Genomic DNA, 19,506 nt, shown 5'->3' with positions numbered 1-19,506 from the left:
TTTTTAGTAATTCACACAATGATTGGGAGAGTTTTAAATATGTTTATATCTGTATTTATTGACACTGAAGTTGAATTATGTTTGCCACCTGTCTCCCTTCTGCGGTGCTGGCACTCCTCTCTAGATTGGAGGGTGCCAAGTACTGTCGAGGAGGAGTGAGGAGGGTAGAGAGGGTGTTTGTTCCTGTTATTTAGCATTTTTGAGTGTTGCAACCACTCCAAGGAACAGCAATGTCCCTATGGGACTATGTCCCGATGTTTAGAGAGAGAGAGAGAGAGAGAGAGAGAGAGAGAGAGAGAGAGAGAGAGAGAGAGAGAGAGAGAGAGAGAGAGAGAGAGAGAGAGAGAGAGAGAGAGAGAGAGACACTGTGGCTCAAGAGGTAGAGCAGGTCGTCCAATGATCCATGGGTCGGCGGTTCGAATCCCGGCTCCTCCTGTCTACATGTCGAAGTGTCCTTGGGCAAGACACTGAACCCCAAATTGCTCCCGATGTGCTGGTTGGTACCTTGCATGGCTTCCGCTGCAATCGGTGTATGAATGTGTGTGTGAATGGGTGAATGTAATGCACAATCTATGTAAAGCGCCTTGGATAAAGGCGCTATATAAATGCACCATTTACCATTTAGAGAGAGAGAGAGTTGCACCACTCAGTTCACACGGGTGTGATTTTTCATTGTATGTGTTTGGTGCCTGAAATAATGTATTGACTGGCATTTATTGACCATAAGTTTAGAAAGCGAGTCAGTAATTGTAGATCAACTCATGGGCCTGGATTGGCCTTTGTATGAGATAAATGATACCAATAATGACTGTGATTGTGTTTGGTTTGTCCAACCTGTTTAAGAGCAGAATGCTGCAGGTGAGGAGAAGTTCAGTGTGACTTGAGGCTAGCAGGGAGACTACAACAGGAGAGCTGCGAGCCAGGGCCTCAATGTAGGAGGCATAAGCCTGTAACAGTAGCTGTTTTGTCTTTCTTAAAAGTGTAGCCAGCAAGTGTTTATTATTTTTGGCCAGTACTATTTATTTTTGTATTTGTCACCAGCTTGCACTGTTTAATGTACTTTTCAAGGTAAATAAAATGCCTAAGATGAATTTGTGGACTGGTCTGCTTCATGGAGCCTCCGGCCATCGGCCAGCATTATCACAGTGTCCAAATTCTGACACTTAAAAAAGAATCACCTGAAACTGAAAGTAGCTCATAACTTAGTTTGATTCCTGACATGACAGTCCTGCATATTGATCTGTTTAACTTACTTGTAGTAACATCAAGAACTTCCATTAGCAACTGTTACTACTACTACTACTACTACTAAGTCACTGCCTGCTATCTCCACTACAGTAGTTCTACTACTCCAGCCTATAGACCAATTATTTGTTTACAAACATTGGGACTGGGCGCACTGGTGACTGTTTCATGTAATCAATTCCCAACAGATCTCCAAACCTGTTGTTTTGGGGAGCGCTGGTTTCAATTAATTCAACCTCCTCTTGTGTGTTGGCTAGTGAGGTGCACCCTAGGAGACATTTATACTTCAAAGCGCAGAGAACAGCTGATATACAAGCTCACATCGCATTGCGGATGCGACTGTTGTGAGCGTAGAGGTCTGCGTGCGGGATGAAGCATAAATTGTACTTGATGGACTGCAGGTGCGCTTGCAGCCGTGCACAAACAGGCTCTGCTGCCGTGTTCATGAGCGCACCTCCCGTTCTTATGACAGCGACTGGAGATGTGGTTTTGAACTGCTTTGAATTGCTATTATTGTTCAAACACAACAGAAACCAAAGGATAATATATTTCAAGGGCGAGAGATCACAATAAAAATCCTAATCATTCTTCCTCCACACTGGGAGAAAATAGCATCTGAAAGTTTGTAGTTTGATGGTGCATTTTTTACACGTGAGTGCAGTTAGAACTTTTCCATTGCATCTTATGAGAGGCAGGGTTCTTGTGCTGCCGGTATGTGCGCGCATGCTGTTGCTTATCAGTGTGACGTCGTCTGATAAGGCGTCTATACCTTGTGTTTGAACTTGTTGGAGTTCTTGTTCTCCTTCTTGTTCAGGTCTATGAAGTAGTGAGTGATCCTGTCCCGTCCCTTGTTGGCGTCCATGTCCCAGCAGATCCTGAACGAGTCACACGTGATGTTACCGATCTTTATGTTCTGGGGAACCGGGAGGTCGTCCAACTCCCCGATCCCACTGTCTGCTGACATGGTACCTGATGGAGAGAGAGAAGGGGGGGGGGGGGGGGGGAGAGGGGGGCTTCTTAGATGAACATGATGTAACTTGTTGTTCTCGCTTGACGTCTAATAAAATCAAATCTCTAGAAGCGTTAATATTCCAAACTAGGTGCTTGCTGAAGTCGGAAATGACCACAGAACATCAACATTATGATCAAAACCATGGAGAGCGCTGTAGATTTAGAGTTATGTTCGGGTGGGGGGGGGGCATGTAGGCGGTAAAAAAAAAGAAAGTACATTTGCAATGAAAATGCTTCAATCTGGTGCACTTTGAGATCAAAATTAAGAGGCTATATCTGTCACGGTCTGTCTGTCCACAGACTGTGTCCCCACCATGGCCACTCCCACATTCAGTCATTCAACAGCCCACCTTCTGAACATTTCTACAATCAACCAGCTCCTAAACTGGACTCCTAAACTCCTTGTCAGTACATAAGTTTGTTGTCGTGGATGTCTTGTGTTACCTGCTCCTGTTCAGACTACTTTGTCTTTTTCAACATCCTGATTCCTGCCTGCAACTCCTAAGATTTGACTCTTTATTAAATACCACTCTGTCTGTATCCATGACAATATCTATAAATAACTACACACATCATATTAGATTAATATCATCTTTACTGTGCTATTGCCATTTGCCAACATCAATGACACCAGGGGAGAACACAACACAAGTACAAATGGGTGTTTGAGGAACCAGCTGAGAGCAGGGGAGATCAACAAGAGCCTTGTTGATCCTTCAATCACCGAAATGACATTAATTGGCCGGTTGGGACCAGATACCAGCAGAGTTACACACGTTTCAGTCCCTCTGCATACACACTATGTACATATACTGTACATCCACACACGCACGCACGCACACACACACACATACACACGCTTCACTCTTATCGAGGTCACTATACTGTACATCCACACACGCACGCACACACACACACACACACACACACGCTTCACTCTTATCGAGGTCACTATACTGTACAAGTGACCTACTCCTACAGGCAAGTTGTAAGATGGCACTGTGTGTGTGTGTGTGTGTGTGTGTGTGTGTGTGTGTGTGTGTGTGTGTGTGTGTGTGTGTGTGTGTGTGTGTGTGTGTGTGTGTGTGTGTGTGTGTGTGTGTGTGTGTGTGTGTGCGTGTGCGTGTAAGGGGGATAGTTGCAGTAATGTTGTGGGTCAGTAGGTTAACGGGGATGGATATTAAGTGACTTCTATTCAATTGGTTCTCTTCTTGTTCATGATCTGTACTGTGTGTGTGTGTGTGTGTGTGTGTGTGTGTGTGTGTGTGTGTGTGTGTGTGTGTGTGTGTGTGTGTGTGTGTGTGTGTGTGTGTGTGTGTGTGTGTGTGTGTGTGTGTGTGTGTGTGTGTGTGTGTGTGTGTGTGTGCTGTATGGCCAGCTCCACCATGGCCGGCGCCTGGCAGGAGGGCCAAAGAAGCGCTATTAGGACCAGCTTAAGACTTGGAGGATGCTGCTGACCGTGACTGTCACAGTCAGCAGACAGCGCTGTCACTCAGAGGCTGGAGGAAGACAGGACTGCCAGAAGACGGCAACAGAGACACAGGAGGAACACACCCATGACTGCCAGTACCACTACCACCACTACAACCTACCCATGCCCCTCCTGCAATAAAACATGTGACTCCAGGATTTGACTCATTAGAACTCACCGTTAACCCTTAGAAGAGCAAAGACGCCAATTGGCGTCATTGCTTATATTCTGTAAATGAGCAATGACGCCAATTGGCGTCTTTCTCTTTTTTGATTAATCTAAACATATTAATAAGCGCTGTTTAAATTCCTGAGCTTATATTCCAACTACATTACCCAGAAAACCCGTGTCACGTGACACACGTGTACGTGTTGCCATTGGAAGCTGGTCCCACCCCCTGTAAACAGTGGGGGCAGAGGGAGTCTTCATAGTTTTCATTGTTTTGCCTGTTTTGCCGTCTCGCCCGAGCGATTTTCTAGCAGAAAAAGTTGAAAGCAGTACTATTTATTTGAGCGAGTTTTGTGGTAGTAGTATTGATCCATACGCGTCCCAGTCGCCTTCTCCAGGCGGAGTAGCCCTGGTCCAGTGCTTACAGCGAGACTCGCTGCTCCCTCCCTCCTTTTTTCATTGTCTCCCCATCGTCGTCCGATGAGCTATACCGGGAAACCATTGAAGAAGACGATCAACCCGGAATGTTTTGAGGTAATCTTATTGTAGAAAATGCCCTTCTATAGTGATCAGAAATCATAAGATGATCGCTACAAATAGATGCTTGGATAATTACTACTACTAGTCAGATCATGACGCCAGAATGACTCACCACGATGCCCCCCAGCCATTAGCCAGCACCTTTGGTGCTGGCTAATGGGGGGGTTGGTGCATTGGTGCTGGCTAATGGCTGGAGGGGGGGTTTGGTGTCGATCGGTTGGTCGGTGCAGTACAAATGTATCGTAGCAGGCATGCACGCATGGCAGTACAATTATTTTATATTGTAGCGTGCCTTATAGGCGATCTGATCTTTAGAGTAATGTTCGCTCCTTTTATTTACTGTCTACAAAGACGGAGAACAAACATGCATCGTTTACTGAAGCAACGCGTGGTTGCTTCGATCCTTGCTACAAGGATCGGAGGGGGGACGGGGAGTGAAGCTAACAGTAGCGTATTATATAAGATCTGTATGACGTTTCATTGACGTCTGAGCTTGCATGATAATCGCATTCATTGTATATTGTATACAATCATGATTGTACATTGTTTAGTGTGTCTCCGTGTGATGATGATGATGACGATGATGTCAGATAGCCTACGTCCCCCACCCCCCAACTGGCTATTGGCCGGGCTGACTACAGCTAAATGTTTATTTTTATATATTTAGAACTGGCATCAGATGAGGAGGAGGAGGAGGATGATGATGATGATGATGATGAAGACGAAGAGTCAAGACTGCGATGGAGTTCTCCGACACTGAACCGGATGCATTCATTCATTTCAGTTGTTGTTTTTTTTAAATTTAGCCTACACACACACACACCGTCAAGAACAACTGGAATGCAGTGGTTTGGGGACACTGGGTAGTTTGGGGACAACTGTTTTGTATGTAGGCCTATTTATTTTCTGTAATATTTATTATAATTGTATTATGTTAGTAGTCATAAAAAATAAAAGACGCTTTTACAATGAGTTAGACCTGTCATGGCTATTTTGTTCACTATTCTGAGGTTTATGGTTTGACTAAGCGAGTTTCAACTGTGATTTACTCTGTAACGGTAGATGGTAAGAACCCAATTTTTTGTTATAATACAGTATACATTCAAGTCTATATTTTGATACATATCATGGGCACCAAGTCATATCAAAACAATGTCCTTGGATGTGTTTTTTATCAAAACTGTGTTTCTTCGTAACAGGTTTTTGAGATTCATGCATGAATATACAAGGTACTGGTAAGACTATGTAGACATGGTATATATCAAAATGTGCGTTAGAATGTCTACATTTACCCAAAAAAAGAATTTGAGTTTCTATCACGTTCCAATGCAGAGCTATGGGAACTTTTAGCTGGATAGGTCAGATTGGTCCTGACTGACCATGCTATTTATAGATGGCAAAATATCTACAGTGGTACATGTGAGAAACTTTTTTCTTTTTCTTTTTTTAACTAGACAACTCACCCTTTAAAATGAGATATGGCATGGGTGTGTACGCCCAGCAGAAAAAAAGTTCTTTAGAAAATAAAACTTCAACTGGTCATAACTTTTTTTGGTTGTCCTAGAAACAGAAAACAGTTAAATGCAGGATCTTTTAAATGGCTTCCAACACAAGAACTAAACATTTTATCAACTCAGTTCATTTTTTTGAACAAGTCAAGCTTTCTCTGAAGGTCTTTCATTGTCACACATTCACAACAGAGAATTTTCAATAAATCATTCAAAAACGCCATTCTGCCATAGAGAAGTCTACAAACTATATAGAAATCCTTGAAACTCTCAAAGAGTTAAGGACATATTGTGGACGTCATCATCAGATTCGATGGACAACCATAAGCATGTAAGTGTGTGTGTGTGTGCAGTGTGACCCTATTTCCATTTGAACTCAGGTACAAATTAACCCCCAGTACAACAACAATGCATTGCAATGCAATGCAATGCATTATCACGACACATTTTTCAGAACCTTGTAACTGGACAAGGGTATATGAATTAATATAAACCCATTTTTTCTTTGAGTCAAATAATCATTAATAACAAAGAGAAGACAACTCGAATGGACCTTGGTTACATTTTGTAAATCAGCAACAGTCTCGTGGAAGTGCATCATTTCAAAAGGTTATATCTGAGGAAGGTCGCAAGACCGAAACGTTGCTTCTTATCAATAAATGCTCTGAACCTAGCAAGTGGCGGTGTGCGGGTGACGGGTGTCCCTCCCTTCTTCTACGTTGTATGCCTCGTCATCATCGCACCTGCTCCAAATTACCTACCGGGTGTGCGGAAGTCATCTCTCTATAAAAGGTTATATCTGACAGGTAATCTAAAATAGCCATCTATGTATTGTATTCATACGGATCAGCAGTTAGCTGAGCCCAATGTGTGTGTCTGTGCTTCTGCAGTACTGAAATGGTCAAATTATCTGTGTGCGTGCGTGCGTGCGTGCGTGCGTGCGTGCGTGCGTGCATGCTGTGTCCATATGTTCATGCATAAAGGTGTGAATGTGTGAAGATTGCAGGTGTGTATTGTACAGTATTGTGTGTGTGTATAAATGCATGCAGACTAAATGAAAACCACACCTTCTTCCCTATGCACGACTTGCAGCGGGCAATAATGTCCATCTCGTCTTTATCGCGGACATACTCAAAATAATGCGAATACTTCCAAGTAGTGAATGAAACGCTTTGTGGTGCCGGCGTCTCCTCCACCTCCTCCATGTTTAGTTTGTTTACTTCTCTTGCAGTTTAAACAACACGAGTCACACACTAGTTTGTTGTTCTGTGCGTTCCGGACGGTTTAAGGCCCGTCCTTCTGCATCCGATACTGTACACACGTACAGACAAGTACTAAATGGCCCTCCGCCTCATTGACCAGGCATTTTCAAGGAATGAGGGAAATGAAAAAGTGTGTGTGCGTGTGTGCGTGCGTTGGCGGTTCAGAGTTGTATTGTGGAGTGTGAACAGTTAATTAGTGAGTGTCAATGAGACTTCTTAGGCAGCTCGTTAATTCTCTTCCTGTTCATTAACGAGGGAAGAGACAGAAAGCCTTCTAATGAAAGAGACCTCTATCCTGAGACCACATCTTTCTCCTCGTTTCTCAGCCCTCTCCTCTCCTCTCCTCTCCCTCTCCTCTCTAACCATTCTGGTGAGAGCGAAGAGGGGGAGGAAATAAGCTGCCCAGGAGTGAACAAGGCCTAAATGTCCAATTTAGGCATTTTACAGATAGCTCTTATCCAGGGACACTTACGCAGTGCATGAAGATCGCAGTAAATGGCACGAACCCTAGTCTCCTCTCCTCTCCTCTCCGCTGTTATCCTCCCCTCTCCTCTCCTCTCCATTGTTATCCTCCCCTCCCTCCTCTCTCCTCTCCTTTCCACTGCTATCCCCTCCCTCTCCTCTCCTCTCCTCTCCTCTCCTCTCCTCTCCTCTCCTCTCCTCTCCTCTCCTCTCCTCTCCTCTCCTCTCCTCTCCTCTCCTCTCCTCTCCTCTCCTCTCCTCTCCTCTCCTCTCCTCTCTAACCATTCTGGTGAGAGCGGAGAGGAGGAGGAGGGCATGAGAGAGGACGAGGAAATAAGCTGCCCAGGACAAGGCCTAAATGTCCAATTTAGGCATTTAACAGCTCTTATCCAGGGAGACTTACGCAGTGCATGAAGATCGCAGTAAATGACACGAACCCTAGTCAACAAAATGACAGGGTAAGTGGTCGCAAATTGAGTGCAGCGAAAACCTGAGTAGTAAAAGATTTGAGTAGTGAGTTCAAAGTAACTGGGATACCAGGAAAACATAAAACCTACCATCTGTCTGAACGACACGCTATGTAAATAAAAAAACGTTTTAGCACCAAGCAAACTAAATAATATTAAAATATCATAACGTAATGCAAATAAGTAACCAACATACAGTACAGTACATCTGCACAGCACAATGTTATAGTATTACTTGTCAACCTAGCTGTAGCGCCTGAACCCCATTAATAGGCGTTACTGGTTGCCAACAGCCAGGATTGAAGTGGTGACGTGTGCTCAAGAACGTTACGTGCTGTCCAGATGTGTCCATTCAGTTGAAGAAGTATATTTATTAGCTGACAAAGCCCTATACTTTTACATACATACATATAATAAATAAACATATAAGTCAAAATAATATACCGGTAGACAATGAGCCCTCCAAACACAGTCTAAAAACTGATTGCCTCTGCATGTCCGTCAGCAACACCTGCACCTGATTACGGCCAGGGTCAAATGCCCCTCCCAGGCTCCCTGTAACCCTGGCAACCAAGGCCTTGATTGACAAGTCCTTCAATGACAGCACAGAATAGATGCATGGCTCAAATGGCTCTTACACTAAAGCTGTCCTATACCAGACAGACACCATGGTCTACACAACATACATGGGCAACTAATGTGGCCCTCATGTACATATCAGAAATCATAATACTGATATAATATTGGTTTCAGCTGTTACAATTCCACAACATGCAAACATGACCCGCTTTAATTACTTCAGTCTAAATTAGTAGATCAATGCTCAACACAAGTATAATTAAAGGCACTTGAAATTACATAACATTTTTAATTTTCAAGATTCCAATTCAAAAGCAAAAAAATAATAATCAATATTTAAATTCGAATATAGCAAAAATAGCAGATCTACAAGCTCAAAACGCGTCGCACTTTTGAGCTTGTAGATCTACTATTTTTTGCTACAACAGCAATGTGGCCCTCTGGAGTGAGTCATGTGGAAATATAAGTGGCCCTCTCCATCGTCAACGTTGCCCACCCCTGCTCTACAATGTGTCAATGGAAGAGTAAGGAGACCGCCTACAACCACTACACATGCACTAGTTATATTGTATTAATACTGTACCATGTAGATGTACTAGTTATATTGTATTAATACTGTACCATGTAGATGCACTAGTTATATTGTATTAATACTGTACCATGTAGATGTACTAGTTATATTGTATTAATACTCTACCATGTAGATGTACTAGTTATATTGTATTAATACTGTACCATGTAGATGTACTAGTTATATTGTATTAATACTGTACCATACAGATGTACTAGTTATATTGTATTAATACTGTACCATGTAGATGTACTAGTTATATTGTATTAATACTGTACCATGTAGATGTACTAGTTATATTGTATTAATACTGTACCATGTAGATGTACTAGTTATATTGTATTAATACTGTACCATGTAGATGTACTAGTTATATTGTATTAATACTGTACCATGTAGATGTACTAGTTATATTGTATTAATACTGTACCATGTAGATGTACTAGTTATATTGTATTAATACTGTACCATGTAGATGTACTAGTTATATTGTATTAATACTGTACCATGTAGATGTACTAGTTATATTGTATTAATACTGTACCATGTAGATGTACTAGTTATATTGTATTAATACTGTACCATGTAGATGTACTAGTTATATTGTATTAATACTGTACCATGTAGATGTACTAGTTATATTGTATTATTACATGGCTTGGTTGAATGCTTGATTCTGATTGGTCAATCGCTTAATTCAGCGGTGAGTTATCTCATGATAATGACCGCTCCGCTGTATAATGACCGCTGCCTAATCAAACCCTCTGAGCACCACCAGCTGCGCGGCTGCGCCCGCTTGATTTACTGCCGTTTCCAACATAACAGCCATGTAAACACACACACTACTGACACACAATGTAATTTACAGCTAAACATTGCTCTTAAAAATGTTTTTGAAAACATTTGAGCGAGAAATAGACGAAGCAGCTGGACCCGAAAATGGATTCTATTTGATCAACTCACTTCCTTGTTTTCCGACAGTGCTTCAGCCCTGCAGCTGGGCAGACGCAGCCAGCGCGAAGTTATGGAATACTTTTTTTGTTGTGTTTTGGATCAATGGATTAATTTATGTTAGTTAGCCATGTAATAAGCGGGATAATATCTGGCTAGGTGGTCATTGTCGGGATATAATTCACCTTCAGGGAGTGTAACCACCTCGGCTTCGCCTCGGTGGTTAAACTCCCTGTCGGTGAATTATCTCCCGACAATGACCACCTAGCCAGATATTATCCCTTACTTAATACTGTACCATGTAGATGTACTAGTTATATTGTATTAATACTGTACCATGTAGATGTACTAGTTATATTGTATTAATACTGTACCATGTAGATGTACTAGTTATATTGTATTAATACTGTACCATACAGATGTACTAGTTATATTGTATTAATACTGTACCATACAGATGTACTAGTTATATTGTATTAATACTGTACCATACAGATGTACTAGTTATATTGTATTAATACTGTACCATGTAGATGTACTAGTTATATTGTATTAATACTGTACCATACAGATGTACTAGTTATATTGTATTAATACTGTACCATGTAGATGTACTAGTTATATTGTATTAATACTGTACCATGTAGATGTACTAGTTATATTGTATTAATACTGTACCATGTAGATGTACTAGTTATATTGTATTAATACTCTACCATACAGATGTACTAGTTATATTGTATTAATACTGTACCATGTAGATGTACTAGTTATATTGTATTAATACTGTACCATACAGATGTACTAGTTATATTGTATTAATACTGTACCATACAGATGTACTAGTTATATTGTATTAATACTGTACCATGTAGATGTACTAGTTATATTGTATTAATACTGTACCATGTAGATGTACTAGTTATATTGTATTAATACTGTACCATACAGATGTACTAGTTATATTGTATTAATACTGTACCATGTAGATGTACTAGTTATATTGTATTAATACTGTACCATGTAGATGTACTAGTTATATTGTATTAATACTGTACCATACAGATGTACTAGTTATATTGTATTAATACTGTACCATACAGATGTACTAGTTATATTGTATTAATACTGTACCATGTAGATGTACTAGTTATATTGTATTAATACTGTACCATGTAGATGTACTAGTTATATTGTATTAATACTGTACCATGTAGATGTACTAGTTATATTGTATTAATACTGTACCATGTAGATGTACTAGTTATATTGTATTAATACTGTACCATGTAGATGTACTAGTTATATTGTATTAATACTGTACCATGTAGATGTACTAGTTATATTGTATTAATACTGTACCATACAGATGTACTAGTTATATTGTATTAATACTGTACCATACAGATGTACTAGTTATATTGTATTAATACTGTACCATGTAGATGTACTAGTTATATTGTATTAATACTGTACCATACAGATGTACTAGTTATATTGTATTAATACTGTACCATACAGATGTACTAGTTATATTGTATTAATACTGTACCATGTAGATGTACTAGTTATATTGTATTAATACTGTACCATGTAGATGTACTAGTTATATTGTATTAATACTGTACCATACAGATGTACTAGTTATATTGTATTAATACTGTACCATGTAGATGTACTAGTTATATTGTATTAATACTGTACCATGTAGATGTACTAGTTATATTGTATTAATACTGTACCATACAGATGTACTAGTTATATTGTATTAATACTGTACCATACAGATGTACTAGTTATATTGTATTAATACTGTACCATGTAGATGTACTAGTTATATTGTATTAATACTGTACCATGTAGATGTACTAGTTATATTGTATTAATACTGTACCATGTAGATGTACTAGTTATATTGTATTAATACTGTACCATGTAGATGTACTAGTTATATTGTATTAATACTGTACCATGTAGATGTACTAGTTATATTGTATTAATACTGTACCATGTAGATGTACTAGTTATATTGTATTAATACTGTACCATGTAGATGTAATAGTTATATTGTATTAATACTGTACCATGTAGATGTACTAGTTATATTGTATTAATACTGTACCATGTAGATGTACTAGTTATATTGTATTAATACTGTACCATACAGACGTACTAGTTATATTGTATTAATACTGTACCATACAGATGTACTAGTTATATTGTATTAATACTGTACCATACAGATGTACTAGTTATATTGTATTAATACTGTACCATGTAGATGTACTAGTTATATTGTATTAATACTGTACCATGTAGATGTACTAGTTATATTGTATTAATACTGTACCATGTAGATGTACTAGTTATATTGTATTAATACTGTACCATGTAGATGTAATAGTTATATTGTATTAATACTGTACCATGTAGATGTACTAGTTATATTGTATTAATACTGTACCATGTAGATGTACTAGTTATATTGTATTAATACTGTACCATGTAGATGTAATAGTTATATTGTATTAATACTGTACCATGTAGATGTACTAGTTATATTGTATTAATACTGTACCATGTAGATGTACTAGTTATATTGTATTAATACTGTACCATACAGATGTACTAGTTATATTGTATTAATACTGTACCATACAGATGTACTAGTTATATTGTATTAATACTGTACCATACAGATGTACTAGTTATATTGTATTAATACTGTACCATGTAGATGTACTAGTTATATTGTATTAATACTGTACCATGTAGATGTACTAGTTATATTGTATTAATACTGTACCATACAGATGTACTAGTTATATTGTATTAATACTCTAGCATACAGATGTACTAGTTATATTGTATTAATACTCTAGCATACAGATGTACTAGTTATATTGTATTAATACTGTACCATACAGATGTACTAGTTATATTGTATTAATACTGTACCATACAGATGTACTAGTTATATTGTATTAATACTGTACCATGTAGATGTACTAGTTATATTGTATTAATACTGTACCATGTAGATGTACTAGTTATATTGTATTAATACTGTACCATACAGATGTACTAGTTATATTGTATTAATACTGTACCATACAGATGTACTAGTTATATTGTATTAATACTCTAGCATACAGATGTACTAGTTATATTGTATTAATACTCTAGCATACAGATGTACTAGTTATATTGTATTAATACTGTACCATACAGATGTACTAGTTATATTGTATTAATACTGTACCATGTAGATGTACTAGTTATATTGTATTAATACTGTACCATACAGATGTACTAGTTATATTGTATTAATACTCTAGCATACAGATGTACTAGTTATATTGTATTAATACTCTAGCATACAGATGTACTAGTTATATTGTATTAATACTGTACCATACAGATGTACTAGTTATATTGTATTAATACTGTACCATACAGATGTACTAGTTATATTGTATTAATACTGTACCATGTAGATGTACTAGTTATATTGTATTAATACTGTACCATGTAGATGTACTAGTTATATTGTATTAATACTGTACCATACAGATGTACTAGTTATATTGTATTAATACTGTACCATACAGATGTACTAGTTATATTGTATTAATACTCTACCATACAGATGTACTAGTTATATTGTATTAATACTCTAGCATACAGATGTACTAGTTATATTGTATTAATACTGTACCATACAGATGTACTAGTTATATTGTATTAATACTGTACCATACAGATGTACTAGTTATATTGTATTAATACTGTACCATTATATTGTATTAATACTGTACCATGTAGATGTACTAGTTATATTGTATTAATACTGTACCATGTAGATGTACTAGTTATATTGTATTAATACTGTACCATGTAGATGTACTAGTTATATTGTATTAATACTGTACCATACAGATGTACTAGTTATATTGTATTAATACTGTACCATACAGATGTACTAGTTATATTGTATTAATACTGTACCATACAGATGTACTAGTTATATTGTATTAATACTCTAGCATACAGATGTACTAGTTATATTGTATTAATACTGTACCATACAGATGTACTAGTTATATTGTATTAATACTGTACCATACAGATGTACTAGTTATATTGTATTAATACTGTACCATTATATTGTATTAATACTGTACCATGTAGATGTACTAGTTATATTGTATTAATACTGTACCATGTAGATGTACTAGTTATATTGTATTAATACTGTACCATGTAGATGTACTAGTTATATTGTATTAATACTCTACCATGTAGATGTACTAGTTATATTGTATTAATACTGTACCATGTAGATGTACTAGTTATATTGTATTAATACTGTACCATACAGATGTACTAGTTATATTGTATTAATACTGTACCATACAGATGTACTAGTTATATTGTATTAATACTGTACCATACAGATGTACTAGTTATATTGTATTAATACTGTACCATTATATTGTATTAATACTGTACCATGTAGATGTACTAGTTATATTGTATTAATACTGTACCATGTAGATGTACTAGTTATATTGTATTAATACTGTACCATTATATTGTATTAATACTGTACCATTATATTGTATTAATACTGTACCATGTAGATGTACTAGTTATATTGTATTAATACTGTACCATGTAGATGTACTAGTTATATTGTATTAATACTGTACCATTATATTGTATTAATACTGTACCATGTAGATGTACTAGTTATATTGTATTAATACTGTACCATGTAGATGTACTAGTTATATTGTATTAATACTGTACCATACAGATGTACTAGTTATATTGTATTAATACTGTACCATGTAGATGTACTAGTTATATTGTATTAATACTGTACCATACAGATGTACTAGTTATATTGTATTAATACTGTACCATTATATTGTATTAATACTGTACCATGTAGATGTACTAGTTATATTGTATTAATACTGTACCATGTAGATGTACTAGTTATATTGTATTAATACTGTACCATGTAGATGTACTAGTTATATTGTATTAATACTGTACCATGTAGATGTACTAGTTATATTGTATTAATACTGTACCATACAGATGTACTAGTTATATTGTATTAATACTGTACCATTATATTGTATTAATACTGTACCATGTAGATGTACTAGTTATATTGTATTAATACTGTACCATGTAGATGTACTAGTTATATTGTATTAATACTGTACCATGTAGATGTACTAGTTATATTGTATTAATACTGTACCATGTAGATGTACTAGTTATATTGTATTAATACTGTACCATACAGATGTACTAGTTATATTGTATTAATACTGTACCATACAGATGTACTAGTTATATTGTATTAATACTGTACCATACAGATGTACTAGTTATATTGTATTAATACTCTAGCATACAGATGTACTAGTTATATTGTATTAATACTGTACCATACAGATGTACTAGTTATATTGTATTAATACTGTACCATACAGATGTACTAGTTATATTGTATTAATACTGTACCATTATATTGTATTAATACTGTACCATGTAGATGTACTAGTTATATTGTATTAATACTGTACCATGTAGATGTACTAGTTATATTGTATTAATACTGTACCATACAGATGTACTAGTTATATTGTATTAATACTGTACCATACAGATGTACTAGTTATATTGTATTAATACTGTACCATACAGATGTACTAGTTATATTGTATTAATACTGTACCATTATATTGTATTAATACTGTACCATGTAGATGTACTAGTTATATTGTATTAATACTGTACCATGTAGATGTACTAGTTATATTGTATTAATACTGTACCATTATATTGTATTAATACTGTACCATTATATTGTATTAATACTGTACCATGTAGATGTACTAGTTATATTGTATTAATACTGTACCATGTAGATGTACTAGTTATATTGTATTAATACTGTACCATTATATTGTATTAATACTGTACCATGTAGATGTACTAGTTATATTGTATTAATACTGTACCATGTAGATGTACTAGTTATATTGTATTAATACTGTACCATACAGATGTACTAGTTATATTGTATTAATACTGTACCATGTAGATGTACTAGTTATATTGTATTAATACTGTACCATACAGATGTACTAGTTATATTGTATTAATACTGTACCATTATATTGTATTAATACTGTACCATGTAGATGTACTAGTTATATTGTATTAATACTGTACCATGTAGATGTACTAGTTATATTGTATTAATACTGTACCATGTAGATGTACTAGTTATATTGTATTAATACTGTACCATGTAGATGTACTAGTTATATTGTATTAATACTGTACCATACAGATGTACTAGTTATATTGTATTAATACTGTACCATTATATTGTATTAATACTGTACCATGTAGATGTACTAGTTATATTGTATTAATACTGTACCATGTAGATGTACTAGTTATATTGTATTAATACTGTACCATGTAGATGTACTAGTTATATTGTATTAATACTGTACCATGTAGATGTACTAGTTATATTGTATTAATACTGTACCATGTAGATGTACTAGTTATATTGTATTAATACTGTACCATGTAGATGTACTAGTTATATTGTATTAATACTGTACCATGTAGATGTACTAGTTATATTGTATTAATACTGTACCATGTAGATGTACTAGTTATATTGTATTAATACTGTACCATACAGATGTACTAGTTATATTGTATTAATACTGTACCATGTAGATGTACTAGTTATATTGTATTAATACTGTACCATGTAGATGTACTAGTTATATTGTATTAATACTGTACCATGTAGATGTACTAGTTATATTGTATTAATACTGTACCATGTAGATGTACTAGTTATATTGTATTAATACTGTACCATGTAGATGTACTAGTTATATTGTATTAATACTGTACCATGTAGATGTACTAGTTATATTGTATTAATACTGTACCATACAGATGTACTAGTTATATTGTATTAATACTGTACCATTATATTGTATTAATACTGTACCATGTAGATGTACTAGTTATATTGTATTAATACTGTACCATGTAGATGTACTAGTTATATTGTATTAATACTGTACCATGTAGATGTACTAGTTATATTGTATTAATACTGTACCATGTAGATGTACTAGTTATATTGTATTAATACTGTACCATGTAGATGTACTAGTTATATTGTATTAATACTGTACCATGTAGATGTACTAGTTATATTGTATTAATACTGTACCATGTAGATGTACTAGTTATATTGTATTAATACTGTACCATGTAGATGTACTAGTTATATTGTATTAATACTGTACCATGTAGATGTACTAGTTATATTGTATTAATACTGTACCATGTAGATGTACTAGTTATATTGTATTAATACTGTACCATACAGATGTACTAGTTATATTGTATTAATACTGTACCATGTAGATGTACTAGTTATATTGTATTAATACTGTACCATGTAGATGTACTAGTTATATTGTATTAATACTGTACCATGTAGATGTACTAGTTATATTGTATTAATACTGTACCATGTAGATGTACTAGTTATATTGTATTAATACTGTACCATACAGATGTACTAGTTATATTGTATTAATACTGTACCATGTAGATGTACTAGTTATATTGTATTAATACTGTACCATGTAGATGTACTAGTTATATTGTATTAATACTGTACCATACAGATGTACTAGTTATATTGTATTAATACTGTACCATGTAGATGTACTAGTTATATTGTATTAATACTGTACCATGTAGATGTACTAGTTATATTGTATTAATACTGTACCATGTAGATGTACTAGTTATATTGTATTAATACTGTACCATACAGATGTACTAGTTATATTGTATTAATACTGTACCATGTAGATGTACTAGTTATATTGTATTAATACTGTACCATGTAGATGTACTAGTTATATTGTATTAATACTGTACCATGTAGATGTACTAGTTATATTGTATTAATACTGTACCATGTAGATGTACTAGTTATATTGTATTAATACTGTACCATGTAGATGTACTAGTTATATTGTATTAATACTGTACCATGTAGATGTACTAGTTATATTGTATTAATACTGTACCATGTAGATGTACTAGTTATATTGTATTAACACACTACGGATTGGTTAAAATTGTATTCAATAAAATATGATCTGCATTGCAGTTATTCAAATTAATAGGAGGGCTGTGGGCAGTTCAGAAACCCGGCGTCCACCAGTGACATCATCGATGGGGAATCCAAGCTAATAGAAACTGCAGGTTTTCTGGTCCTGAAAAGTTGCAATGTGAAAATGGAAGCTATTATATCGTTCTCATGATAATAAAAATCTAGACATCTTTGTTTAAAAAAATATCTGGCTAATGATGATGTCACTGGTGGACGGGTTTCTGAACTGCCCACAGCCCTCCAATGAGACACAGACTGAGTAGAAAAGAATGGTGGCATTTTATCATGATTATTAGTGAGGACAAATGATTTGAAGATAATAATAATAATAATAACTTGAATTTATATAGCGCCTTTCAAGAAACCCAAGGACGCTTTACAAAACAGAAAAACTGAAAACAAAACAAACTAATTGCCAAAAGCCTGAGTAAACAAATAGGTTGAAAAGTGGTGAAGTGGTCCTTTAAATTAAACCAAATGTATGGGATGCATTGCTTTCCTCACTTGTAAATGAGTTAGTTTCCGACGAGTGACACCGCCATGCGACAAAGCATACATTTTTTTAATTGTTTAAAACAAAATTAGATTTTTCCTTGAAATGGCTGCCACCTTGCCGGCAGCACACGAGAACCTTACTTATTACAAACAGTGTGGAGTTATTCTTAAAGAGGATGAAAGCAGACTGGAGCAGCAAACCAAAAACAGAAATGCACCCTTTAATCTTCTTCAACGTGCCAAATCTGCACAATACTGTATAATCTGAAGCAGAGAATATAGCATAATCTGCACTGCACTGCATTGCTAGGACCAGCTGAGCGTAATCTGTGGATTATTGTCTTCATTAATGGGAACGGAGAGGCCAGGCCTGTGTGAGGACCATACGTGGTTCTCTGTCAACAAGTGGCTCAAACCCAAAAAAGTGGGTCAATGGAAACGCTTCATTTTAGACAGACAGACAGACTACACATTATGCACAAAAACACACAAGCATATTTATAAGCACGCCGCGGACGCTGC

At 35.7% G+C, this 19,506-nt stretch overlaps 1 protein-coding gene across 1 annotated transcript in view; it reads right to left on the bottom strand.

The window, feature by feature from the left end:
• Window positions 1-19,506, bottom strand: part of LOC306917816 (phytanoyl-CoA hydroxylase-interacting protein-like) — a 39,387-nt gene that overhangs the window by 6,135 nt on the left and 13,746 nt on the right. Inside the window, exon 2 of the mRNA XM_079530719.1 lies at window positions 2,015-2,214. Within this exon, the coding sequence (XP_079386845.1) occupies window positions 2,015-2,214 (200 nt within the window). The remainder of the gene's footprint in view (window positions 1-2,014; window positions 2,215-19,506) is intronic.

Source organism: Electrona antarctica (genome assembly GCF_951216825.1).
Source record: "Electrona antarctica genome assembly, contig: scaffold_215, whole genome shotgun sequence".
Taxonomy (NCBI): Eukaryota; Metazoa; Chordata; class Actinopteri; order Myctophiformes; family Myctophidae; genus Electrona; species Electrona antarctica.
Note: the sequence above shows the minus strand (reverse complement) of the source record. Positions and strands in the feature narration are given on the sequence as shown.